Below are 26,800 nucleotides of genomic sequence, written 5' to 3'. Positions count from 1 at the left end.
ACGCTGGTCTGTGGTCTTTGTCATTCGCTTTAGCCCTTCTGCCTGCCATAAAGTCTCTTCAACAGAATATTTCTTATTGTTCACAGACACAGACAGTTTCTACTTCCCCTTCAAGAAGGAAGGTTCTCAACTGCTTCCCGCAGGGAAATTGCACACAGCTCGGCAGTAGCTGATGCAAGATAAAAGGCTGCAAATATGCACACAAAAAATAAATACACATGGCGTTGAGCAAAGAAAGGTACCCAGTACTGAGGGAATGCAGTAATTGAACGAAAGAAAAAGGATCTATATGAACTGCCAACAACAGGAAAACATAAAATCTCAAAAAGGTCCTCGTGCATTGGGTACACAAATGCACAGGTGTGTGGTGGCTCTGCAGCGTAGTATTGTTCAGGACCCAGGCTGCAAAAGACACAACCATGCACAGTAGCACTGTTAGTTTTATACCTTTTAAAAAGTAGTTCAGGGTTCTGCCACTGGAGGTCAGTAAATTAAAGCATGTGTACCCAGGAGAAATGATTAGTGGGAGGGGGGCTCTGAGTTCAGTGCTCAACTTCAGCATAACCTCTGCAAATACTAAACCTCAGTTCAGTGTATTGAAAACTTCCCCAACATATCTTCACAATGCTCCATTTTCAATGGAAAGGGTTGTCAAAGCTTAGTATATGGTACCCTGCCAACGCTTGGCTGTCAATGGCTGATGCATTTACTTACAGAAAAGAGCATGTTCTTCTTGTCCTGGTTCACAGCTCTGGGGTCAGGAATAGGATCCGTGTGTTTAATGACAGAGACAGATTCACCTGCAGAGGCGCAACAAGGACAAAAGCTGTTACTTTTCTTTTCTTGAGAGTCAGGTGATACACATAGGACAAATGTATATGACCCCAGCTGTAGAAAGTGACAGAATCTAACAACCATGCACATTATCAAGTGCCAGAGGCAAAGCAACTGGTGTATGCTGCAAAGTGCAAAAACCTGCACGACAGGACATAACATAAAGTACCACAACGGTAAAGTGTTCTGAAAAAGAGAAAACGATTCTATTCTAATCAAACAAGAAATAATACGATATGCAGTCACTGCCTACTTAAAACACCACCAACAGGCACACAGAGTATCTATACAATGTTAGGAAAAGGAAAGAAGAGGAGAGGAAACTGATCTTTAATTTTACAGTATTTTTACTTCTTTTTATTCTACAGAGGACTATAGATCTTATTCACAAATATCAATATCCAGTCATTGATGCCTCTACATCAATGGAAAAATGTAAATCTACATTAAGGTGCCGAATACGATGTCGGTCAGAAAGAATTCCGACCAAATCGGTCTCGGAATGGTTTCTGACCGAATCGGTTTCGGGGAATCTGACCAACCGATTACATACACCGTTCAGTCGGACTCCCATTGACTTCAATGGGAGCCTGTGTTCCGACCAGATACACAGGCTGCCATTGAAGAAAGGGGTGGGTGGGGAAAATCGTGCACCCTATGGCGGGCACCCCACGGTGTCTGCCACACAGTACTTGGTTGTAAAGAGTGGTCCCATGGTACCCCTACGGGCGCCATTCAGAAGGCTCCGGGTCAAGGGAGGCCTGCTATTGGCCCCCAAAGCTGGATTCTGACAGCCGATCATTTCGGAACAACCGATTAGGAAAGGCTGTTGGAATCGGACATCATAATACGTCGGTCGGAAACGCGATCCATAGACCTGTATGAGCTGGCTCCAAATGTCACGGTTACTCCGCATGCCGTTCGGAACCGGTTCGGAAAGTCCGAGCACTTTCAGACTATCTTAATCGGTTGGTTGGAAGGCTTTCTGAATCAGTCGGAAAGAAGTTTTCTGAATCTGATTCGGACGACCTGAAGGACATTCGGAGCCTTTCCGACCGACATTGTAATCGGCCCCTAAGAATCATCTTCAGGGCTCTGTTTTACAGATTTGTTGATCTTTATCATTCATAACATTTCTATTCCGCATATACATTGCTCTTATTTTTTTTTTTACAGCACAGACACCGCCAAAAGATGTTTGATTACTTTACAATAAAACAGGTGTCATTACAAGTGATAAAACATTTTTTAATAGTTGCTGGTTACGATCATTAGCCACAAAGTGGCACATAGCAGTTTAGGGATATTTGCTTGTTTCAATCGTTACAAAGACACGGATTTACAGATTGTTAGAGGTTGTGTGTAGTACAGGTAGTAGCAGCATAATCAGATTAAGTGAGACAGAGGTAGAGCAGTTAATCTCAGTCTCTGTGAAGGTACATTATAAATTGGAGGATGGCTAATGGGAAAACTGGCCAAAATGTCTTAGTAGGAGAAGGGCTTTCAGCTCGCTTTGAATTTTCGGCAATGAGATTGTGGTCCGTAGTTTCGGGGGTAAGGAGTTCCATATTCTAGTCACACTACCCGAGAAAGATTTTGCCATGAGTTGTTCCTTTGTAAAGGTTGGAGGCTCTAACAACATAGATTCAGCATTTCGCGGTGGTCTGGTGCCTTGTGATGGTTTTTATTGCAACCCATGAAAGGTATGCGGCTGGTGCTCTGTAGTCAATCACTCTTTAGAACTGGTTGAACAGAGCTACAGCTTTCGCTGTCAGCGTCATTTAATGTTGCACTTTAGACGGCTCAGGGGGTCCCACAAAGAGCCCTCAAAATACTGGGAGATCCCTGGCACGAAGATTTGCAGGCCCCAATAAAGGCTGACTTGGCCTATTGGTGTTCACAGTCAAAGTTTGCTTTCAGGTGCTTGCTGTGTTATCCTGTGTTCCTTTCCCTTTCTTCGGGCTTCACCCAGGCAGATCTCTTAGGTCCTAGCTCGCACTCTGCACAACTGTAAATAACGGTAAATAATGTGCCCATTATGTACAAGGTGTGATCATGGACCCTTTCGGCTGCAAATTACACTGGTTAGTTTCCTCCATTTTATTTATTTATTCTAGCATTTGGATTTTGTGTTATTATCCTTTAAGGTTCAGGCCTCATGTGGGTGTAGCCCTTAGTCAGGAGGGCAGCATAAGGACCTATATAAGACATTAGAAAGTTTAACAGCCTCCTGCCAGCAATGAAAAAAATGGCAACTGATAATGTGAGCTAAAAAGCAAAAAAAGACATCCATCACTGAAAAACATATTCCTCTTCCAGGGAGATCCGGTCCTAGCAGTACCTAAGGCCAATGATCGGTCAGAGAAAAAAAAGTCCAATCCATCCTTAAGTCCGAGCTAATAAATAAGTAAAACTGTAGGCACCCTTCGAACCTTGATTGTGTTGATAGAAATGTTGCAGTAGAAATGCAAGAGCCTATATGACTCACCGACACCAAATACTTCTTCAAAGCAGAGTCTACATAGTAGACAGTGGAATAGTAAATATCATTATATATCATCAAATACATAATTGGCAAAAGTTTCCTTTATGACTAGCCTCTATTCTAAATATGGTGGACGAAATCCACAATATGGCAGTTTTTTTGTGAAGGTGGGTGAAGTTTGCAGACTTTACTGAGGTTGCCGTAGTGGAGCAAAATCTCCCGGCCCACCTCACTTCTGGTAATTTCCTATTCTAGGGTTTCTCGTGGATGGAACCTCCTGGACTGGGAGATAGTCGTGGTCTGCAACACTCCCATGGTCACCAAGTGAGGGGTGTCAGGGAGCGCCCACTGGTGATGGTGCGGCGTCTGGGAGGCAAGGGGCCAGCACTGAGGATCTTGTGATGGGGCAGGGCGCCCCTAAGGCTGGGGCTGCGCAGCCGTGTGGAAGTGAAGCCCATTGGACTTGAAGCAGCTTGGGACTCTGGCAGGGAGGTGTACTGTCTTAGGACCAATAATGAAGGACACTAGGTTATCTATTCACAAGCCTTTATTACACACTTCTTATCACGTCCCTGTCCCTACTCTATCTAACCCCATCCTGTATCTGCTCCTCCTCTTCCTTTCACCCTCGCTAGCCTCGCCCCCCCAACTACTAGACTGCTGACCACATTACAGGAGGCAATGGGTGCTTGTAGAAGGGCACAGAGGAAGGCTGCCAGGCAACGCTATTGCACAGTTCTGCCAAGCTGCCCTTCATTGCAGATGATATAAAAACAAAGTGGTCCTAGACACATTTTTTCAAACACATATAAATGAATTATTCATTTTTTACTCTTTGTGGGACTTAATCCTGGAAAAGAAGGAGACAGAAAAGACAAGCCAAATGCGTTTGCAGTATTATCCTAAACACCCAAAACAAATTGTATGACACTAAGTTTGTATATAGCAATATAAATTCACAATTTATTTCACAATCATATATACATATTTACAAAAACCCCAAAAGTTGGGGGAATTCTGCCAGGCGCAGTAGAAAGTGCAAAGGATATTCTATGGTGACGGCACCCTTTGAGGAGATCAGCGCTGGTATTACCAGGAATACGCCTTTGGAATTACCCGACTGGCGTTTTTGGTGTATAAATTATATTTACTTGATCTGCCTGAATAAGGATTCACCCTTTGCGATTTGGATTTATTTCCCAATCTGCCCTCTCCAGTAACAGGAAGAGCATTGTACCGAGTTTACATTTGGTGAATTTTAGAGCACGCCATTCATTGGTAGCTACCCTCATTCTTGGGGCGCTGTCTCTCTGCAGTATAGGTTTTTGTAAACCCCCCCCCCCTCTCCTTCCGTCCTGAGGAAGACCCGTAGCTGAGGTGTTGAACCCCCCTCCAAAGCACCAGGGTCGAAACGTCGACGATTCCCCCCTTTCCTTGTTGCCTGTACCCCTTCCCCTGCCCTTTTACTTATACTAAAACCGTATGATTAATATACGTGGGGCTGGCATAATACTAAGGGAATAGAACCTTAGTCCTTGTTCGAAATCATTTGATTATCCTGGTTATTCAGTTTTTCTTTTTCTTTACTTTCACTTGAGCACAAAATCCTTTGCACTTTCTACTGCGCCTGGCAGAATTCCCCCAACTTTTTGGGTTTTTGTAAATATGTATATATGATTGTGAAATAAATTGTGAATTTATATTGCTATATACAAACTTAGTGTAATACAATTTGATTTGGGTGTTTAGGATAATACTGCAAACGCATTTGGCTTGTCTTTTCTGTCTCCTTCTTTTCCAGGATTAAGTCCCACAAAGAGTAAAAAATGAATAATTCATTTATATGTGTTTGAAAAAATGTGTCTAGGACCACTTTGTTTTTATATCATATGATACCCAGGTCCTTTGACTTTGTCTGGGTCATACCCCATTTTTCTTATTGGGCCCTTCATTGCAGAAGCATTTGTCAATCCTGCATAGGGCACTAAATATGTCCATTTTTATTATTTCTCTTATTTACTTTAGCTAACGTTACTCCTTTGCAACTTTGAACGCGCCTAACTTGAACATGTCAACTACATCACAACGGGGAGCCCAGACCATGAGAAATATGTCGGTGATTATTGATATATTTGAGAAATTATCGTTTTGTCTGACAAAGACACATTGAATGTGAGTGACATTGCATTCAAAACGTATTTAAATCATTCAGCGCTACTCCTTGGAATCACTGGAATTAAACAGGAACGTTAATTAAAGTAATTTCTATTTTCAGGCCCCTTTCTCTGAACTGACATTTCCGTAAATCCACCTTCTCTGATATGGAGATATTTATGGTAGTATGTTTATTTATTGCACTTCTTTAGTTCAGGCAAATACTTTTATGAACAAACCACAAATCGCCTGGTGGTGTATTTACTTTCAGAGAACAAATTTCGGATTATTTCTTAGTGCCTGCAATGCAGAGATATTGTTCAGAAGAAGGAGAAAAACACTATTTAACACAGATGGGTTGAAGGACGTTGATGGTGTGACCCTGTATTATATGGAATAAAATACTCCCTAGTATAAGTGACAAGGTTATTACAAGTGACTTCTAATTTCCATAACTATGGTAAGAGAACGCACTCTTCACTATATGGCTGAACTCCTGTGCATTTTCCAAAGTTCTCCCAAATTACCATCAACTTTGAATTGATGGTAATTTGCGTTTGTTAATTGCGAAATCGCAAAATGTTTGGGGTTAATGCATTGCATTTAGGGAAATCGCAATTCGCGATTCCCTAAATGAAATTGCAATTTAAGTAATCACAAATTTATCGATTACTTAAATTGCGATTTTTGCATTTGGGATGATGCATCCCAAATGCAAAAATACCGGTCCCAATACGGCAGATTCTGCGAATTTGCCCATTGCGATCGGTAGTTTGAATGATGCATGTGTCCCTTAGAATCTAGGATTTCTTGTATTTCGTACGCAACTTCATCCTCTATGTCTAATGGAAGAGGTCGGTCAGGTAATCCGGTTTGAGCTTGATAGGGACGGAATAGTAATACATGAAAAACTGGGTGGATCTGCCAAGCGGAAGGCAGAGTTAATCTCATGGCCACAGGATTTACGTGCCAACCTCACTGGGTATGTAGGTATGCAGGCGATTATGCACTGCATTTTTAACATGTATATTATATTCCCGGTCGCAACGTTTTCACTTGTCACACTGCACAATCATTTTTTACTTTTGCACTAATGGAATAACCTGTATTATTTTATGCATGAATATTCTAGATGTACTGTTGCCTCAATACATGCAAGTAATATAATTCAATTTCTGGATGTGTATTTCTTCCATATAGTTTATATGTTTCTGGTTGCTTTTCTTTAAAGATCTTTATAATGCGCTTCTGATCCAAAGGGGATTCTTACTTCAAAACAATGAGTTACTAAAGAACTAATATTCTGTGAATCGTTCTGCTTTGAAACAACCAGATGTTCTTTTTCAGTACTGCAGGATCGTTAATGTGGTCTCAAAATTCAAGCCAGGCCTACTGGTTTTGCCAATGCATGTTTGACATGACAGTTGGCACAGAGAGCTCCTTTTCGGATATATTCCTGCACGTAGCAGACTGCACTTCAAAACGTGTCTGAAGCATGCCTTATAAAAGATTAAGCAGACTACATTAAAATGTCAGCGTGTTGATTAGGGGAGCAGCTAAAGGGATGCTTGGCTGGGCGGCAAAGTCCACTGGACAATCGCCTTCGCATTCCTCACAGGTGAAGTATTAGGTGATGAGTTAATGCAATGGAGGAAAAAGACATGAAACCACCTCCGTGGTCAGCAACCTTAGAGACTATAAAAGCAAGTGTCGTGGGCCTGCAATGCTCGCAACAAGAGCAGCGGGAGGAAACCTGCGCCCCTTCATCTCCATCGTGCAACAAAAAATGATGCCCCCACCCCCCTGCAAAATTTGGTTAGAAGCCCCCAGTATTTATTAGGCTGCCTGCCTCAGAGATATACAAAAACTAGCCGCTTGGGTTAAATGCCCAGCACTGCGGCACCTACATTATACCCAGGGCTCAAGTCCTAAAAAAATAAGTGGGGGGACGCTGACGTCATGACAGGAAGTGACGTCACGAAAGGTGGCTTGCGCCATCAGACTCATTGCCTCCCCTGCCTCACCCCTTAGATGCAATTGCATCAGAGAAGCCAGCACGTGAGCAGCCTTCTGAATGAGCTCCGATCTCGCCCCAGAGAGGCCAAAGAGTGAATGTGTGGCTCCATTTGCTCCAGTTATCGAGCTCCCGGTAAAATAGGTGGGGGGACGCCGTCCACCCGCGTGGTACTCCGACTCGAGCCCGGATTATACCTCTGGGTTACCTCCTTCTACCACAGCACCCTGTCAGCATGCGCACTGTGAGACAGAGCGAACCGTTAAAACTGCGCATGCGTGTTCGAGCTCGGGTGCATATGCAAAAGGGAGTGCATCGCACAGCAGAGATATTTTAAGGCATAGGTAAAGAGGGCCCTTGCCCATGTCCCCAGCCTTTCAGGTACTGAGTCTTGCCCTGATGGCCTTCAATAATTCTTAAACAGATCGTTTTAAACACCGTTTTCCTTTAATTTAATTTTAATGATGGTGATGTGTGGGAGTCTATTACAGTCATTATCAGAGAAATGTTTGTTTTTCAAAACTATGCAAAATACATCAAAATCAAAAAAAGTTTATTTTAGATCAAAACAGGACCTCAGATATGCGAAATGGGAGAGGCTTACAAAGATTACTTGTAATAATATTAATGAGCTTGTACACTATATTCTTAGGACTTAAAACACTTCATTAGCCTTGTATTGTATTTTAGATGTACAAACATTTCGAATTTGGACCAGACTGTGCTCTTACAGTGACCTGGCCAAAGAGGGCATGAAAGAGCTGAAATTGGGTCATGAATCCATAGCTGTTTCTCTTCAGCAGATCATCTGACTCTGGATTAGGGGAGTTGTCTGTTTTTAGGTTTCGGCTACCGTCGCACTGCGTAAGCAGTGGGTGGAGCCGAAATCTTATGTGTGTAGTATGGGGGCCTGAACACGCCCCTCTTCTCCATTGGCTGGCCTCGTAAATGCTGGCCAGCCATTGGAGGAGAGGAGCGTCACTCAGTTCAGGGCCCGCCTTGACGCGATTCGGGGGCGTTTTTGGGTCTTTTTTTAAGTCCCGCCCTCTCCTCTTCCCATTGGCTGGAGTTTTACCTTCCAGCCAATGGGAAGGGGAGAGGGCGAAAAACACGCCCCGAATCTCAAATTGACCTTGTTCTGTTTGTGTCTTATGTAACTCATGGACTCCGAAGTCCTTATGTAATGTAACTGGTCCTTTTGTAAAACGCGCTGACACCTTTGGGTAAAGTTCGGGCTATATAAAATCGCATTAAATATAATAAATAAAATAAAAAATTCCCTGTCTGTATCTGAGACCCTACGCGTACGACATGCCGTCACAAACTTCCGTCATGCCGCTCCAGGCACACCGCATGCCTGAGAGTTCTGCTGCCCGCTCAAAAGTAAAGCTGAAAGTTTCTGCAGCCCCGGGCTGGGCTGACAGCAGCGGCGCCGCCTCGGCATTCTGCGGGTAGAGGCTTCCGCATCCGCCCGGGGAGAGGGGCGACTGCAGCCGACGACAGAGCGTGCTGAGCGAGGGCTGCAACTGGCCTCGCCGTACCCATGAGAGGCATGGACATAGAGGCGGAAGCCCTCCTGCAGTAAGCCCAGGAGAGCATCGAGGCTGCACAGAACTACGGACGGGAGCTGCAGCAGCGGCTGCACGGGCTGCAGCAGGCGCCAAGACAGGTCAGAACCGGCGGCGCGGCGCCCGGGTTACGGGGAAGTTATTAGGGTACCTTGGAGTGAGGCAGGCACATCACATGTCACTCATTGGGATTCCGCGCTCGGCCGCTGATAGTAAACGGGAGGGGGCGCGAAGAAGATGGAGGCTGCTGAGTGGTGAGTGTCTGCGCGGCGCATGTTGTTGACATGAGACCTGTTGGGGCCACATCCCCCGGCGGCCTGGGCGCCGCTCCCTCCCCGGGCTTTCTCGCGGGGCTGGTGTTGGTTGGAAAAGTGTGTATGTTTTGTTAATGCTTCTTTCAGGCGTTTGTTCGTGCTGGTCACTCTCCTAGGTCTTTTGGCGCAGGCGACGTGTTGGTTTGGCGAGGTCGCAGGGTGTGTTTACACTGTAGTGTGCTTCGCTGTGGCGCACGTGTCTATCATGGGAGCTTTTTTGTTGCTGGCGGTGTGAGATTGTGGCGTGTGCTGCCGGCGAGTGGATGGATGGGGAGCCCTGGTGCAGGTGGTGTGAGTGCGGTTGATGGTGGTGGAGGCACGCTGCGTGTTGTCGCGCATGGTGCCTCCTCCTCACTACTGCTGTGGGTGTCAGTGAGGGAGATTTAAATAGGCACTGCGCAGTGTTGCTGCTCGCACGCGGCGGCCATGAGGGTGAGGGGGCTTTGTGTGGCGGGGCTGCCGCGGTGCGCTCCACGCGGGCGCCCGTCCTGTCCCTGCTTCCCTTGTTTGGGACGCAAGCCACGCTGCTCCGGGTATCTCTAGTACTGCGGGGATTGTGGCCGTGCAGGGTGCGCGGCCTCCGCCATGTTGGAGGAACAGGAGGCAGGCAGTGCTTGAGGGGGGAGGGGCAGTGCCACCAGGATCGTCTCCTACGGCTTGCCGCTGCGCGCACCCCCTCGAGAGCGGTGAGCCTGGGTCCCTCCTATATTACTCTCCTAGAAGTGGCTTGCCTGGTTTCGTAACTGTTCCAGGAAGTGAACAATTATAAAAGTGAGAACACGCCGGATAACTTTCGCCTCCCTGTCTTTCGGTTTAGTCCCTGATTTTTAGTTTATTATGTTAAGCATTTTTATTATTTAACTTTCGGCATTATTTATTCAAACACTTCTGTTTTGAAGTAGAAAAAAATCCGACACTTACAAATTTTAGTTTGCACAGTGGCACGTTTTTTGTCATGTCAAAGAAGAGTAGATTAATACTGTTTTCCCTGCGTGCGACAGGCAGGACAATTTTCACACCTACAATTCATTTGGTCTCCCGTGTCGGGTATGGTTGAGTTGAGGGTACTGTTTATCAAGTAATGAGCATGGGCAGGAGGTTTTTAAGTTTCGCCTGTGTGTGTGTGTGTGTGTGTGTGACTGCTCCTGGGTGTGTGTGTGTGACTGCTCCAGAGTGTGTGTGTGTGTATGTGACTGCTCCAGAGTGTGTGTGTGTGTGTGTGTGTGTGTGTATATGTGACTGCTCCAGTGTGTGTGTGTGTGTGACTGCTCCAGTGTGTGTGTGTGACTGCTCCAGTGTGTGTGTGTGTGTGTGTGACTGCTCCTGTGTGTGTGTGTGTGTGTGACTGCTCCAGTGTGTGTGTGTGTGTGACTGCTCCAGTGTGTGTGTGTGTGGGGGGGGGCTCTGGGTGTGGGGGCCTGGGTGTGTGTGTGTGTGGTAGTAATTGCTGTATGCTGAGCTCGTCCGTAGGGTACAATAGTTCTCACATTTGAGAGATATTAAGCTATTGGCAATGTAAATGACAATGCCATTTATTTATCTGTTTTCAAAACCAACACATAAATACAAATTTTGTCATTTACAATGCCAATAGCTCTAACTTCTCCAAAGGCGAAACCGTTGCATTGTAAATGCTTGTTTGTGAATGTTACACAGAAGGAGATCCATTTGAATGACAGCCACCAAGTGTTGGAACTCTTTATTTTTTACAGTTGATTGACAAACAGTTTTTTTTTTTTTTTAGTAAAGAGCTGAACTGAAGACATGGCTCCTTAAATGTCTGGACTGAATGCAAACCTGTCAAGCAGTTCTGCTGAAAAACAAACAAAGTGGGCTTTGGGTCTGCCCCTTTCTGCTATTGGCTTGAGACTTTGTCAATTACATGTTGACTTGGCCCAGTGGGGTATTGCGCTCTCACATAATGCTGTTGACTGTTTGGATGTATCATTCCACCTCCACTCCATTGACCTACATGAGGGACTACTTTACAACGATACCTCACTCTGTCTGCTGGCTCCCTCCATAACACAGTCTGTGTTAGCACAACAGTCTCAGACCTAATGGCATTCCCAGGTGTCAATAGAAATTATTCAATCAACAAAAAAGAGCTTTTAGAATACAGCGGAAAGAGAGACTTAGGCTCCAACCACATGTTGGTTTCCCTGAGTAGAGGAATTGATTGGGCCAAAGTGGCGGTGTTCCACTAAAAAGAGTGCTTGTTTTGCACTTTTGGCATGTGGCAAATCTTGTACTTAATAATGCAGGACTGAGTTGGTTATCGCAGCAAGTCAATGATCATGGCTATACGCCTGGTCTATTAAATATGAAAAGTTACAAAAAAGGCAGTCGATCTTGTGTATTGTGAAAAGCAGGTGTTAAAGTCAATAGGCATGTAAGGGTGTATTGTTATTATTGTGTATTAAAGCCTACAAATAGACATTTTATTTCATGGGATCTCACAGATTGCCATAGTAGGGAAGGGTCTTTGTATCGGAGTTGCATATGGTGAGAAGGCTTGAGTGGTGTGCAGGGAAAGAATTTGCCAGATGCCATAGGTCTGGTCTGTTTATCATGAAAAGTTGCAACAAAGGCAGTATGCCTGGCTTATTTATTCTAAACAACATTTGTTAAAGCCAATAGAACTCTAGCAGAGAATTGTCATCACACTGTTACAAGCTGTATACAGGTATTTAGTTACAAGTAATCTCGCAGAATATCATAATAGGCAAGTGTTTATGTGTTCTGACAAATCAGTGGAGTAGAAAATGCCCGCTATGATGATTCTTGATAGTCCCTATTGAGTTTGGTTGCATATTGTTGTGCCAGGTGTGATTCTGTACATATTTGTAATTTAATAACTCAATTCATGATGGTTGCCAGTTTATGTGCACTTCATTAAGTTTAAGATGGTTACAGTGTCAATCCAATGGTAATAGCTATAGGCCTTATAGCTTAACTGGGAAAACGTATGTCAAATTCTTCAGAAGTGATCTGTTTACAATGAAAAGTTATGGAAAAACAAGTATGTCTCCTTATTATGAAAAGCATCTGCTAAAGGCAATAGGCTTTTGCAGGTGGATTGCTATTACACTGTGCTAAATCCTGTATGCAGGTATTTTGTAGGGGTGTGCAAAATAGGTGTTATTTATTTTCGCATAATTATGCAAAATTTGGGGGAAATTATGCAAAATGCAAATCCATTATTAGCATTACATTTTAGAATAAATGTGTCCGCTTGTCAATTTTTGATGCAAGGACGTATTAAAAGCTAGCAAACAGCCACTTGTGTTCCAGTTGTCTGCTTTGTTCCAACGCTCCTGCATTATAATTTTGTCACACACAAGTGTAATTATGCAACGTGGCATAATTTCTGAAATTTCGCATAACAAGCAAAAAGCAAGTTTTCTGAAATCATACAAATTACACCAGAGTAATTGAAATTATACCAGGGTAAGTATTTTGTTACACAGAATCTCACAGATTACTCTAGTAGGCAAGGGGTTTGTTGACCTACTGAACAAACCATGGGAATAGAAGATTGCCTCTATGGTATCCTTACTATGCTTTATTAGCAGTCATTTTACAGTGTTATGACAACTGTAACATTTTACATCTATGTTATTCTATCAAGCTATACTGGATGGTTGCCTTGTGGGAAAATGTATGCCCAACACAGTAGGTCTGAGTTGGTTATGATGACAAGCCAACAATGAACGTTACAGGCCTCGGATGATTGTGATAAGCATTAGATAAAGTCAGTAGGCATTTAAGGGGGATTGTTATTAATCTATATTACAGCCTACATGTAGTATTTTGTTACATGAAATCTCACAGATTACCTTCGGAAGGAATGATTTTGTTGTTGGATAGCCTCACAAACCCTATAGATAATAGATTTCCACCGAAATAGATTCTTGCTTGAATCTCTTCGGAAGCCCTGACATGCCTAGCGGTCTGCTAGGAATTAGCAATACTAAAAAAATCGTCGTATGATACATATATTCATATATATGAATATATTCATATTGCTACAAAGAGGGCCTGTGGGTCAGCCTTCTTCTGCTATTGGTGTTTCTCCGTGTCCGGAGAGGTGTCCCGGCGCTGGGTGCCGTCGGGAAGATTAAGCAAGCTATTGCCCAGAGTTACATGGTGCTGGGCTAACCTGCCACCGGCACTGGGGATTGAACTGTGAACCCCGTGGTCCGGAGTCAGTCACCCTGGCTGCTGCGCCTCACCTCTTCCAGCACAGTGCCTGGGAAAACGGCTCAGTCCACATCAGTCATTGGATTTCTTATCCTGTGAATGACAGCAGTTTCTGATCACATGTGCAAATGTATGTGAAAATTAGTGCGATGCAGCATCAGGGCTGGTTGGTCACTCCTTTTGCTTTCAATCTCCTTCTTTTATAGTTTCTCTTTCATTTCTTTGCATTTTTTTAAAGATACTACAGCTCTCTAGGCAGTGCTTGCTTGCCAATCATTTAATCCACAGTGTGCCGGATCCTGCGTGGCCACTACCTCTAAACCATGTGACTATTATGGAATGCTGTGGTCCATAGTGTTTCATTGTGTTACCATGCCAAGATGGCCAGCACATTGGTTCTAAACGTGACAGCAATACTGGAGCTTTAAAATGATAGACTATGGACAATGCCTCTGCAAGACAAACACCTAGACTAATATTTAATTTTGTTATTGTAATCATACGCTCACCATGTTTAAATGGCAGCAGGTTTTCTTTTATGATTTGTGTTCTGTTTGTTCGTCTTGGATGTGCTGTTAAGCTTGTATTTTTTATTGTGGTTGTGTCAGAGGTGTAAATCAAGAATGAGTCAGTGCATTGATAATTGGATGCAGGGGTGCATAAGCCAGACCTATTTACCAATGCTTGTTTTTGTTAATGAAGTAAACCGCGTAAGTCACTGCTTTACACACGCTGGTTTGCATTTATACAAGCCAGGGACATGCTTACCTTTTATAATAAGCCCCCATAAAAGCAAGGATGTCATAAAAAATACACACACATTTTAAAAAAAGAGCATTCTGATTTCCTTTTTCCCAAAATACATGATTCTGTTTACTGAACTTCAAAAGTGGTAAAATCATGTTTTCACTTACATTTTAGCATACACTCTTTTCTGTTCAAGATCAGAAATGCTCTTGATCCATTGTACTGGCGAATTTGTGAGAACTGATGGCCCCATAAAAATGTCCATGATCTGCATTTCAAAGCTGTTTACAGCAAAAACTATGTACTAAGCATGCGTGTTTCTCATCTGCCACTCCTCCTGTCTCCAGGATCTAATTATGTATAAGTATCGCCTATAGGCTGTCATTTTTTGGCCAGTGTCAAATTGAAGCCCCCAATCTATGTACAAGAAAAACACCAGCAGAAAGAACTTAATTAATTTAAAGAGGCCCTTCAGTGTAGAGTAAAATCCTATCCCGTCCCTGTGTAATAAACAAGGGAAGAAGTACTTCACTTTGTGTAAATACTTATGCATGTAGTACGGAGAGAGTGCAACCATTCACTGCTGTAACATCCATCCAACAACCTCCCACTTGTACTGTATCAATAGAGCTGCAGCTCAACCTAAGCCCAGGACCAGACATACTCGATAGCGAGACTCCACCTTTACCTGTGAGAATGGACTGGTCCACCCGGAGAGTCGTGGATCTTATCTCGATGAGTCGGATATCAGCTGGGACCTTGTCACCAACTAAGACATGAGAAAAATAATAAAATCCAGTTAATGGTGTTGCTTCAATCCAGGCCTGTACAGAGCTGCACACAGTCCATTGAACAATCCCCACTCTTATCTGCACACCCATCCTTTCTTGTTCCAGATACACCTCAAGGTTTGCTGTAGAACCACAAACTCCTCATTGTTACAGATGATGGGTGGTACATCAAAAGAAGATGCCGGAGCATCCCAGCTCTCTTCTTACTAGGGGGTGCATCTGTGTCACTAGAAAGCACCACCAGTTGGCACTCGTGAGAACCACTCTGCAGACGACTTCCTCTCTGGAGAGCACTCACACCAACTGTGCAGTCTGCAGTCCACAGATCTATTTAAATAAATACATATTTCAACTCTGTGAAGCGGCTCTTGCATCAGGGGTATTTCTTGAAGGCCGGAACAATGTCGCAGTTTCAAGAAAACCAACAACTATGTGAATCAATGATTTTTGGATTCATTGCGCTCAATTGTTGAAAAAAGGAAAAAAATCAGAAGTTAGCGTATGCAGGTTTACTGCCTTGTGGTTTACTGCCTTGTATCAGTTAGGAGCCTGAACGTTTGGGAACTCCATGGTTTCCCATACTACTCCCAAAATCTGCAACTGTTGCATGTTTCATGAATACTCCTGAAAAGCTTTAGTGAATTCTTACTTTTGTTCACATGAAGGACTCTCGGTGTCCTGTGAAAATACCTTCATATTTATGCATCTGTATTTTTCCTAACAGGGAAAATATTTTTCATGGCGGAAAACTGACTTCCCTGGGTCTTAATTAATTTTGTGGTGTTCCCAGCTCATTTCCACCCTGCGAAGAGATCTAGTATCTGAGCGTTTTCCATTGTGAACATGGGTAGGAAACAAATTTCTGAATATCCACCCACAATTACTTTTACTTTCACACATTCTTGGCCATCACCGTCCTTGAACATCAACAAACTTCCACCTTCTAGCCCACTGCCGCATCCCCAGGAGAATTTATGCACAGTTGAACACCATTTTCGGGCATTATGCATATGTAAATTCCTTAAGAGTGCACATTCAGGTTTTGTGTGTACCAAACATGGATTTCCATTCATAAAGCATGTCATTTTTTTGTATGTAAATAGAACGTCCACAGACAAAAGGAATCAGACCCACTGTGTGCAAGGGCAAAGCATGTGGATATCATGAAACTATTATGTGGATGTTGCCCTCACGGTCGAACATGGGTCTCCCTTAAGCTACAGAAATGGAAAACTTATGTAGCAGGCAAACTAACCAAGACTGACTGCCCAGAGGCAGACTGAGCACTTTCCCTCACAGGAGGCTGATGACGTTTCACTTAATGTAGGCCGAGCGACACAATTCCAAATGAGGTCACTGCACGAACAAAACAGCATTCCCCTATGCAGGGCACTCTTTCGCAGAAAGCACGCTCTCTTCATGCATTTGTTTGGTAAAGCAGCAGCTTGTGAGAGATACCCACTTGCCCTTTTTGATTCGGTGACCATAACATAATGTGAAGTATTATAACCTTCCTTGTTGGGCTCAGTGTTGGAAAAAGTTGTTGGGAAATATACACAGAAGACCTTTCAGATTATTGTTGAAATTATGAAATCATTCTAAGTGATGTAACGTCGATCTTTAATAAAACTATTTTCAATATCGTTTGATAACTTCAGATAGGGAGTGGACAGAAGACCAGCAGGGCCCATCGGGGAATCTCTTCTCCTGAGCACATTTTGTGTTACCTTTTTACCATATGGAACACCGCAATAACAGTTTATCCTATTAGAATAACACAGGTTTGTAAATGTGGTCCATCTACAAAGTGAAACACTACGAATCCCATCTGCGTATCACGAGGGCTACCCCAGTGAGTAAAAAGCTTATCATTGAGATATATCAGGATCTGCAGGTCACCAGTTCAAATCCTGGCACGGCCAGCTCAGCCTTTCATCATTCTGATGTTAGTAAAACGAGTACTATTGAAATGGGTAATAGTACTGACTTTTACAGCGACTAGAAGTGTGAAGCGCTATACACAATGTAAGGTATTATTGAATGTGTTTGACTGCGAGCATACAGAAGTGTACAAGGTTGAATGAGAAGAGACAGCAGGAGAGAAAAGGGGCTCTGGCCCTGGGCTACCTCCTTCCTGAGAGTTTGATCCAGTTTCTAACTCCCAGGATGAGCCATCGGCAACTAAAGGCAGGCAGGGACATCTCAGCTCCACCCCCTCGATGCTACTAAACCCAAAGCCATCACATGCAGGACATGACTGGATGAGATGTTTCACATCTCATAAAGTTCAACATTATGCGACCAATCCACAAAGATTAGGTGGAAGCGTCAGTCATTTACTCCAACAGCCTTACTCCTAGCCATGGAGTAGATCTAAAAATAAAGACTCCAAGTAGTATTCCAGCAAATATACAACAGTGAAAGATTTTTAGATTTTTCTGGAGTGCTCCAATGTGAAAACATTATTCATGCCTAAATAAAGCGCACACATGCGTTTGCCAATGCAACTGTTTTATCATGTCCACAGGGAAAATAGTTTAGCCGTTGAGAAACCCCTTCCTCTACACATTCATTTAAAGAAGGCAGTTCTCTCCCTTGCCAAATTCGTACTTCATATAGCAATAATGCATTCAAGGATGGAAAACTACTTGCGACAGTTACTTGAATACCCACAGCTCTACACCTAATCTTAAACTTCTAAATGTGTTATAGATGATAGGCCTACACAAAAAGGGTTGCTGCAGAATAGATTTTGCTACATATGTTTAAATTCACACACATCGGTGACTTGCTTTTTCAGACCGTGCATAAGTGCAGCATATTAGCTTAGCGCAGAGAGGAATTACAGGCTCGCCTTCCCTGCACGTGACTTTGAACCCTCCATACACGCTTCCTCTACTGCGATCCTCCCACACTTGGCGCCCTCCCACCTATTGGCGCCCTCCCACACTTGACACCCTCCCACACTTAACCAATCACACTGAACAGGAGACAGCCACCCACTCCTCTGCAAAACTACAACCAACTTCCCCAGAACCATCCCACCTCCCTGGGAATGCAGCCAAGAAGTCAAACCTAGCTCCTGGAGCAGAAAGAGGACCAAGTAAGTAAGGGAGTAGGTAAGGGATTCATGGAGTGCACGAATGCTGAGGCATCTTGGCGCTAGATGAGCAAGGAAACATGTAAAGAATTGGGTGAGAGAGCTTCTTTCCTATTGAGGGAATAGCCAGGTCTTAAGCATTTTTCTAAACCATGGTTTAGTGGGTTGTAGCCTAATGTTGATCGGCAATTCATTCCAAAGCCTGGATGCTTGATAGGAAAGGCATCTACCTCCCCATCTACCCTTCTGGATTTTAGGGACCTGGACTAGGCACTTATTGGCCGATCTAAGATTCCGCCGTGGGGAGTGCCATTGAAAAAGAGTGAAGGTCCAACGGCCCTCCACCATATAATGCTTTATGCATCAGGTATAGCGCCTTGAACTTGATGCGCTGCTTGACCAGAAGCCAATGAAGCTCTCCAATACTGCTAGGGATATGGTGGTATTTGGGGATATTGAGCAGCACTCGTGCTGTGGCATTTTGAAGGGATTGCAATTTTACATGTTGGCATTTATCTATGCCCAGGAAAAGTGTATGGCAGTAGTCAATTCGTGAGAGAATTAGTCCAACTACAACAGATTTTCTGGGATCAAAGGGAATATAAGGAAACATTTTGTGCAAGGTCTTTAGTAGAAAAAGCAAGAAGATGTTAAAAGATTAATTTGTCCTGCAAAGTTTAATTGGTCATCAAACAAGAATCCGAGGTTCCTTGCTTTTACCGATGGGTTCGGCACCAGGATTGGTTCCAGAGTGGTGTCCCATTCCTAAACTCCATGATCTCCGTTTTAGTTTAAGGTAGCTCTGATTCATCCACCCTATAATGTGCTTCAGACAGTTGTGAAATCTCACAGCCACGGTTTCCACACTCAAGAAAATTGAGATCACATTCTGAGTGTCGTATGCATATGATACCAGTGAGAAACCATGAGCTTACCCACGGGAGTGACATAGATATTAAACAGGGTTGGCGACAGTGCTGAACCTTTAGGAACTCCACAAGGGAAAGAAAACGTCTCTGATCTAAAATTCTCCCAACACACCCTCTGTTCCTTTGTAGTGAAACGAGGTGAGTAAGGTTAGGGACACCTCTAATTCCTATTGCCTTCAGCCGCTGTGTTAAGCCCAGATGATTAACAGTATTAAACACTGCTGATAAGTCAAGCAGAATAAGGGCAGCTCTTCCTCCCTTGTCTAGCGGTCTGCGTATTTCCTTAATGGTCATAATTATGGCTGATTCAGTGGAGTGTCATGGTCTGAAGCCATGTTGGGTGGGATCTAGGAGGTCATTGGCATCTAAGGTCATTGACAATTCGACACCCCCCAGTCAAACCGAAAGTCATCCTCGTCCTCAACTTGAGACATTCAGGCCAGTAACATGTCTGGAAGTCGAGCGAACCATGACCAAAATGAGAAGTGGTTCACCACTTGATGCGGCTCCCATCAGATTCCTCAAAACCGTTGCCCCTGTCATCGTTCCCACGGTCACGGAGCTCATTAATAGCTCACTTACCCAGGGATCTGTTCCTGCCAGCTGGAAGAGCGCGGTGGTAAAAGCACTCCTTAAAAAACCTCAGCTCGATCCAGCAGACATGGGAAACTATCGACCAATTTCTCTCCTACCGGCAATCAGCAAGCTAGCTGAGAAACTGGTCAACAGACAATTGTCCCAGTTCTTTGAAACAAACAACATCTTACGGGAATCCCAAACTGGTTTCCGCCCGGGCCATGGCACAGATACTGCCCTCCTCGCCGTCATCGAGGAGGCAAGGCGCATACTGGATTCAGGAGGGTCAGTGGCAGTGATCCTCCTGGATCTCAGCGCAGCCTTCGACACAGTCAACCACCGTGTCCTCCTCCATCGGCTCGAGGCAGCAGGGATCACCGGGACGGCACTTAGTTGGACAGAATCCTTCCTCACCGGACGCACGTTCCAGGTATGGGACGGCATCTACCACTCAGCCACCCTCCCCCTCACAAGCGGGGTCCCGCAGGGATCTTCCCTGAGCCCGACGCTGGTTAACGCATATATGGCTCCCCTGGAAGACGTGGTGACACCATTTAACATAAAAATGGTAAGCTACGCTGACGACACTCAACTGGTCGTCTCTCTATCCCAACTAGCCGACCACCCAGAGAAACTGGCGAACTGCCTTACCCAAATACACAGCTGGATGAGTGATTCATCACTAAAATTAAACGGGTCTCAGACCGAAGTGATGCTCCTGGGAAAACAAAAGGGCAACCATCCCCCCAACAGTCTGGCCCGACGTATTCGGAGAAATCCCCTCCCCGAAGCGTGAAATCAAAACCCTTGGAGTATGGCTCGAACCGGAGCTCACCATGAAGACGCAAGCGGCCAAAACTGCTGGCACCTGCTTTGGGCTCATGCGCACCACCCGTAAGATCCTCCCATTACTTCCTCCTCCCTCTAGGAAACTTCTCATCCAGGGGCTAGTTTTGTCCCGTCTTGACTACAGCAATATGGTCTACCTGGGCGCCCCAGAGGCCACCCTGACTAGACTACAGCGGACACAGAACGCTGCGGCCCGTCTGCTCACGAACCTTCCTTCGAGAGTGTCAGCAAAACCAGCCCTCAAGGCCTTGCACTGGCTCCCTGTTCGCCAAAGGGTGGAATTCAAAGCCATGTGTACAACACACAAACTTATCAACGGATCTGGCCCTACTATCCTCAGCAGCCTGGTCACCCCCTACAAAGCATCCATATCCCTCCGTTCAGACAGTGAGCACCTAGCCAACGTCCCCAAATTCAAAAGGACCCGCACCGGAGGCCGACGATTCTCAGTGCAAGCGGCCGTGAGATGGAATTCCCTCCCACGCACCCTCAGACTGGAAGCCATCTACCTGACCTTTCGCAAAAAACTGAAAACGCACCTATTCCCGAAATAACTGTTCCTCCTCCCTCCCTCTCCTTACAGGATAAACAATCTCCTTACAGCGCGGGGATGCCCTTGGGTCACCAGGCGCTATACAAATCGCTAAAATAAATAAAAAAATAAATAAGTAACCAGTTAGGTATTGACTGATTGATTTTTCAAAAATGTTGGCCGCAGGTGGTAAGCCGGATATGGACCGATAATTATTCACCTTAGAAGGGTCAAGAGACGCTTTCGTTAGAATGGGTCTTATGCACGCTTTCTTCCAGGAAGCAGGAAAAGTCCCTGACCTAATAACGATACTCAAAATTGGAGTGAATTGAATACTAATCTTGTCCAAGGCCAGATGCATTATAACGGGGAGACAGGGGCAGTCAGGGACCCTGATTTCGTGGATGGTAGTAGATGGTTTACTTTGTCCACTGTTAAAGTTAAAAAACTGGTTAATTGGCAAGAAATGTTCTCCAAAATAGAGTCCTCAGAGAGTGGTATAAGAGCCATGGGAGAGGCAGGGACCCTTCCTGTAAGTTCATCATAGACTCTTTGAACTTTGGTATGAAAACAATTGGCCCCTTTATCACAGAGGGTTTGATCTGGTGCAAATTGATTTGCCTGTTACAATTTTGACAGAGCAGTAACAGTCTTAAAGAGCTCTCTTGATGAGTTTTTGGCCACCTCAATTTTGTTTGTGAAATAATTAATCGTAATGCTTTTAATGGTTTCCTTGTATTTAGCTAATGCTAGTGTGTAGGTAAGTTTACCCTACTCACTATAATCAACCCTCCATGCGCGCTCCAGGCGTCTACACTCAGATTTTATAAGTTTAAGATCTGAATTGCACCAGGGGGCTGAAGCTTTATTTCTCCTCTGTTTGTTTATTTTCTCTGGGGCCAGCTGACCAATAGCGGATCTGATCCATCCATCACAGTTGTCGGACGCCATGTTATTATCTGGCCCTAGCAAGGTTGGACTTTTGTCAAGCGTCTCTATTAGATCCTCTTTGTTAATTTTATGCCAAGATCTAAATTTGGCAGGGCGCAGCCTCTTTGACTGAGGTCTGTTATTTTTGACATAAGAAACTTTAAAGAAAATGGCTTTGTGGTCTGTCCAAGTTAGTGGTATTACTTTTTCCACTGTGATATTGGAATTGTTGGTAATAATACCATCAAGAGTATGTAAGGCCTTATGCGTGGGCTCAACAATGCCATCTCCGGCCACACCAAAAATCACACTAACCAGCAACTTCAAAACCTGTTACATATCTTGGCAACTGACTGCTGCAAACGTGTTTTCTCACAAGGTGTCCAACAGGAAAAATAGCACTCCGGTGGCACCTGCCTCTTAAAACATTGGGCAGTAGTACTTATTTTTAGGTCTCACCTACGACAGCACGTTAGTTGTCTATTGTGAGAGCTTTTATTACCCTACAGAGGGCTTTGAGGCTACCCATTGGTTGACTTTATTGTCACTCATTTGCTTGCTTCTTGTTTGTCCTCCTCAGTAGGCTTTCCTTCCTCTTTTTGTGTCTGTCCATCCTGTAGTGCAGGGTTGATTTACTGTGCCCTTCCACTGCTCTGTTTTTCAAGTGCTACTTTTTTCTTTTTCCTTAAGCACGCTACAAGTGCATGTGTTTTCCAGCCATCTCCCTCATATACTTCTCCCAGTCTGTCTTCCTCCTGTCCTCTGTCCATATGCTACCCCCAGCGCTGAAATGTGCTTAACCTGCACCACCCGCCCACCATCCGTTGTCCGTGTGCTTCACCCAGTACCTATTACCCACGCTCCATTGCCTGTGTGCTTGCCCCAGCCCCACCTCCATCGTCTGGGTGCTCCCTTGGCTCATGCCTGTCCTCTCTCACACCTGCACCCTTCTCTCCTGCCCACCATCCCTCCATGTTGCCTCGTCCCCCAGCAACACAGGGGGAAGGAGGGCTGCTGAAAAGGACATGGTTGGGAGTGGGAAGAGGACTGGCGAGAGGGGATGATGAGCACATGGCTAAAAATAACGAAATAAGAAAAGGCTACGACAATGCTAGTGTGCCGTTTCATTTAAAAAAGATCCCATTAATGCTAGCCTCATCAGAGGTTTCTAAAAATAATTTTTAGCCATGCTGCTGTACAGCATGGCTGCAGATCATTGCCGAAGCCAATAGATATCATAGGTGGGACCTATTGGCTTTGGTCAAAGCTTGTTTTCACAAATTAAGGACTGAATAGAATATATGTGCAGGTTTCTTCTTTTTAGTACACTATTTCGGTACAATAAGCACAAGAAAGTATCCACCAAAACAGACGGTCACCTTCAAGGTGTCTTTGTGACATTAAATCAGCTGGTGCAACGCAAAGAGAAGCGGCAACAGAATTCATGAAACTAGAATCAAATATGAGCAGCGGCTGCCAGTACACGTAAACGTGGTGGGCGAGGCAGGGCCAGGGTGTGAAGGGGGGAAGTAGACATACGATGAATAGGTATAATTAAATAAATAATACCAATTCCGTTGTCTTCTCCCCCCTTGCAGTGCTCTTCCCCGCCCAACTGCACTTACCTGTGCCAGCCGCCACTGAATATGAGGGCACAATTTACAAGAGAATTTATAAATCTAGACCCGTAGATTTGCACCGGCCTTTGGTGTAAAGTTATATATTGTTTTGGGAATTCCAATAGTTAGCCTTGAAAGCGGCTGTAGACTTTCCAGCAGTACTTACAGGCATACTAATAGTTACAAAAGCGTAAATATACAGTCTGTACATTAACATGTATAAATGATCAGCAAAGGGGTATTTTTATGTGCTGATATTTTAAAAATGTTATTCCCCATAAGGAAAACGTTAAGTATTCCAGAAAAAATCTTTTCCCCTAGACCCCCACCAATATTGGGGATATTTTCTCCTCATTCACACTCCGAATGTGGATTCTCCTGTGATTGACTGGAGCAAGCCTCCAACTGTATCCAAGTAGGACACGTGCTAGAAGAAGTTTGTGAATACCCACAAGATTGTGGGTATTTGCATAATTTCCATGGGAACCCTATCCAGAGACATCTAGTTCTGCATCTCACATACATACTGGAAAGGCACTTAATCATGCCGTTGATTTTAATGAATCCACGCTTTGTGAATTTAGATCAGAAATATAAAGAAGAAGACCACTATTGGCAAGTGATTTCTTACATGCCCTCCTACAATACGGGCAAGCCACCATTTAGCATGGCCCCTCACCCTAGGCGTCATATTTCTTTTAGATGCCTCTACCTCCACACTCTGACTCATCCGAAACCTCATTCTACTACTCTCTCTAATGCACTACCCTATTTCTCACCCTATACCACGCTCTATATATCTTCTACCTCCACTCCCTAGCTCATCCCAAACCCCATTCTACTATTATGATCCCCTCCTCTACCCCTCCTTGCATCATATCAAACCTCTTTTACTATTCAGATCTCCCTCTGACTCTTCCCCCCTCTACTCAGCCCAAACCTCCTTCTCAGGGCTGGCTCTAGGGCGCTGAACTGGTGCCACTGCCCCGGGTGCTGACTTCAGGGGTCGCCGTGTTTGCAAGTTTTATTTAGTTTTAAAAGCACCTGCTGCCCTGTTCCTTGCCTCCAGCAATTTCCAGGCAGCAATAAAAACGCTGGTGATTGATGTTCTTCCTGGAGAGAGATCAGAGTTTTGTCGAGTTGAGGTCTTGCCTGATCATAAAATAGTACAGAGGGTTAATATTCCTGCTGCAAAGAGCATGTACCATGCAAGATTACAAAGTGTATATAATGTAAATAGGTAAGCAGCTTAATGCTTTTCTAAGAGACATCCTTTTGTTACTTGCAGTTTATAAGGAAAACTTCCTATTATAGAACAGTGAATTACTAACGGTCATCAAAGAACTGCATGCACGCTGCAAAGTATAGATTACTAGAGCATAGATAAATGTTGCAAAAAGGATTCATTTGGGTAGAAATCGAGTCTTATTATTCAAGAGAATCCCGGATGGGGGGCACCAATAGATATTGTCGTACCACTATCCTTTTCAATCCAACTAACAGACTCACATGACCGCCGCTCAAATTAATTTCATATTTCCCTATTCTAATTCACCACAAATCCTGTTCTGGAGTACCATGCTACTCACGAAAAGCACTTCGACACCTCATCAGGGGCAGCAAGTGGCTATATTATTTGTAAACCCTTTCCTGTTCTATCCCTCCACTATCCCTTTTCAATCCAATTAACAGACTCACATGTCCACCACTCAATTTAATTTCATATTTCCCTATGCTAAGCTACCACTAATTCTTTTTGGGTTTCGGAGAAAAGCGTTTCCACGCCTGGTCAGGGGTAGTAAGGCTTTATAAATGCAATTACAGTTACTATTACAATAACTCATGTATATTTTAGATTGATTGTGTGCTCCCAGTGATAATGCTGCACATTGAAAGAGAAGGTGCAATAAAAGGCACTTAAAAAGAACTGCACTCCACCGGTCTTCAACAACAGTACAGGAAAAGTCAACTTCTTAAAAATGTGTGGGATAAAACCATCTATTGATCTATTTGTCATTTCTACCAATACTATAAGCAAATGAGGACACAGTGGGGTGGATATAGCCGGAATTCAAATAGTGGCTGCAGTGTACAGGCACATAAGGAATCAATAAGCATTCAAGGAGTTGACGTATTTCGTTTTGCTTCATAGTTTTAGGAATACCATGCCTCCTGTGTTTCTGCCATCGCCAGCAGGTCATTATTTCAATATGAGAAATCCATTGTAGTTCATCTCCTTTTATAGCTTGCAGGTGCATCTCATCATGGTTGGCTAGTTTATGTCTTCTTTATTTTTATTTCTTTAGTGATTGTATACATTTATTCTCCAAATGTTTATCCTTTGTTTTGAAGCATATTCTTTCCTATGTGATTGCCTTGCTGTTTTTGATCAACTCACTTACATATTTCATATTTGCTTCTTTAAACTGATCACATTCTATAGCATTGAACATCTCTGGTGCTTCTTTGGAGAACCATGGTGGATAATGATGTCCCATGACTTAAATATCCATATATTTTAGTTTGTCATTCCATGATCTAACATGCAACACAACTGTTCAAAACTCTGGGATTGGCAAACTTGAGATAGTAGCTTTGTACTGGGTTTGAAATTAACATGTCTTATAATTGGGGTCATTTTATGACTTGTTTTGGAGTGGTAGTGTATACATAAAGGGCCATCTGCACTCAAACCCACTTTTCGTCCACTCTTTATTGCACAATGGGATACTTCCATTTGCATCTCTAAGTATCTGGACAAATGGCTTCCCGTACATTGTGATTAGTGTCAATGATAGGGACAGCCGTGTATTTCCTCTCGATTTATTGCAATTTTTCCATCGGTTGATCCAATAACTCACACAGTATAATCAGACCAACTGTTCTGAAAATAAAGCATTTTGTCATTTTTCACAGTTTGTTATACAGGCCAGCTGCCAGCAATGTGGATCAAGCAATCCCAGCTATACATGCATGCACGTGGAGTGTAGTCAGTCAGCAGAATTTATTCATTATGTATGATGTTTCGTAGAGCATAAGGTTGTGACAGGTAAGGTGCCACTTCATAGCACTGTTGAAGTCAGGATCTAAAGTCTGAGCACCCTTCTTCCCCAAAGATGGCGCCTGATAGGAGGTTCTTGAAGCTTGCCTGGAGG

At 44.0% G+C, this 26,800-nt stretch overlaps 1 protein-coding gene across 2 annotated transcripts in view; it reads right to left on the bottom strand.

The window, feature by feature from the left end:
* Window positions 1-26,800, bottom strand: part of ATP2A3 (ATPase sarcoplasmic/endoplasmic reticulum Ca2+ transporting 3) — a 471,091-nt gene that overhangs the window by 209,083 nt on the left and 235,208 nt on the right. For both annotated transcript variants that reach the window (XM_078679687.1, XM_078679686.1), the window contains exons 6-7: window positions 15,008-15,088; window positions 715-800 (exon numbers count right to left, since the gene is read on the bottom strand). In XM_078679687.1, the coding sequence (XP_078535813.1) occupies window positions 715-800; window positions 15,008-15,088 (167 nt within the window). The remainder of the gene's footprint in view (window positions 1-714; window positions 801-15,007; window positions 15,089-26,800) is intronic.

This window comes from Lissotriton helveticus, chromosome 3_1, assembly GCF_964261635.1.
Source record: "Lissotriton helveticus chromosome 3_1, aLisHel1.1, whole genome shotgun sequence".
NCBI classification, from domain to species: Eukaryota; Metazoa; Chordata; class Amphibia; order Caudata; family Salamandridae; genus Lissotriton; species Lissotriton helveticus.
This window is presented reverse-complemented; position numbering and strand designations above follow the sequence as displayed.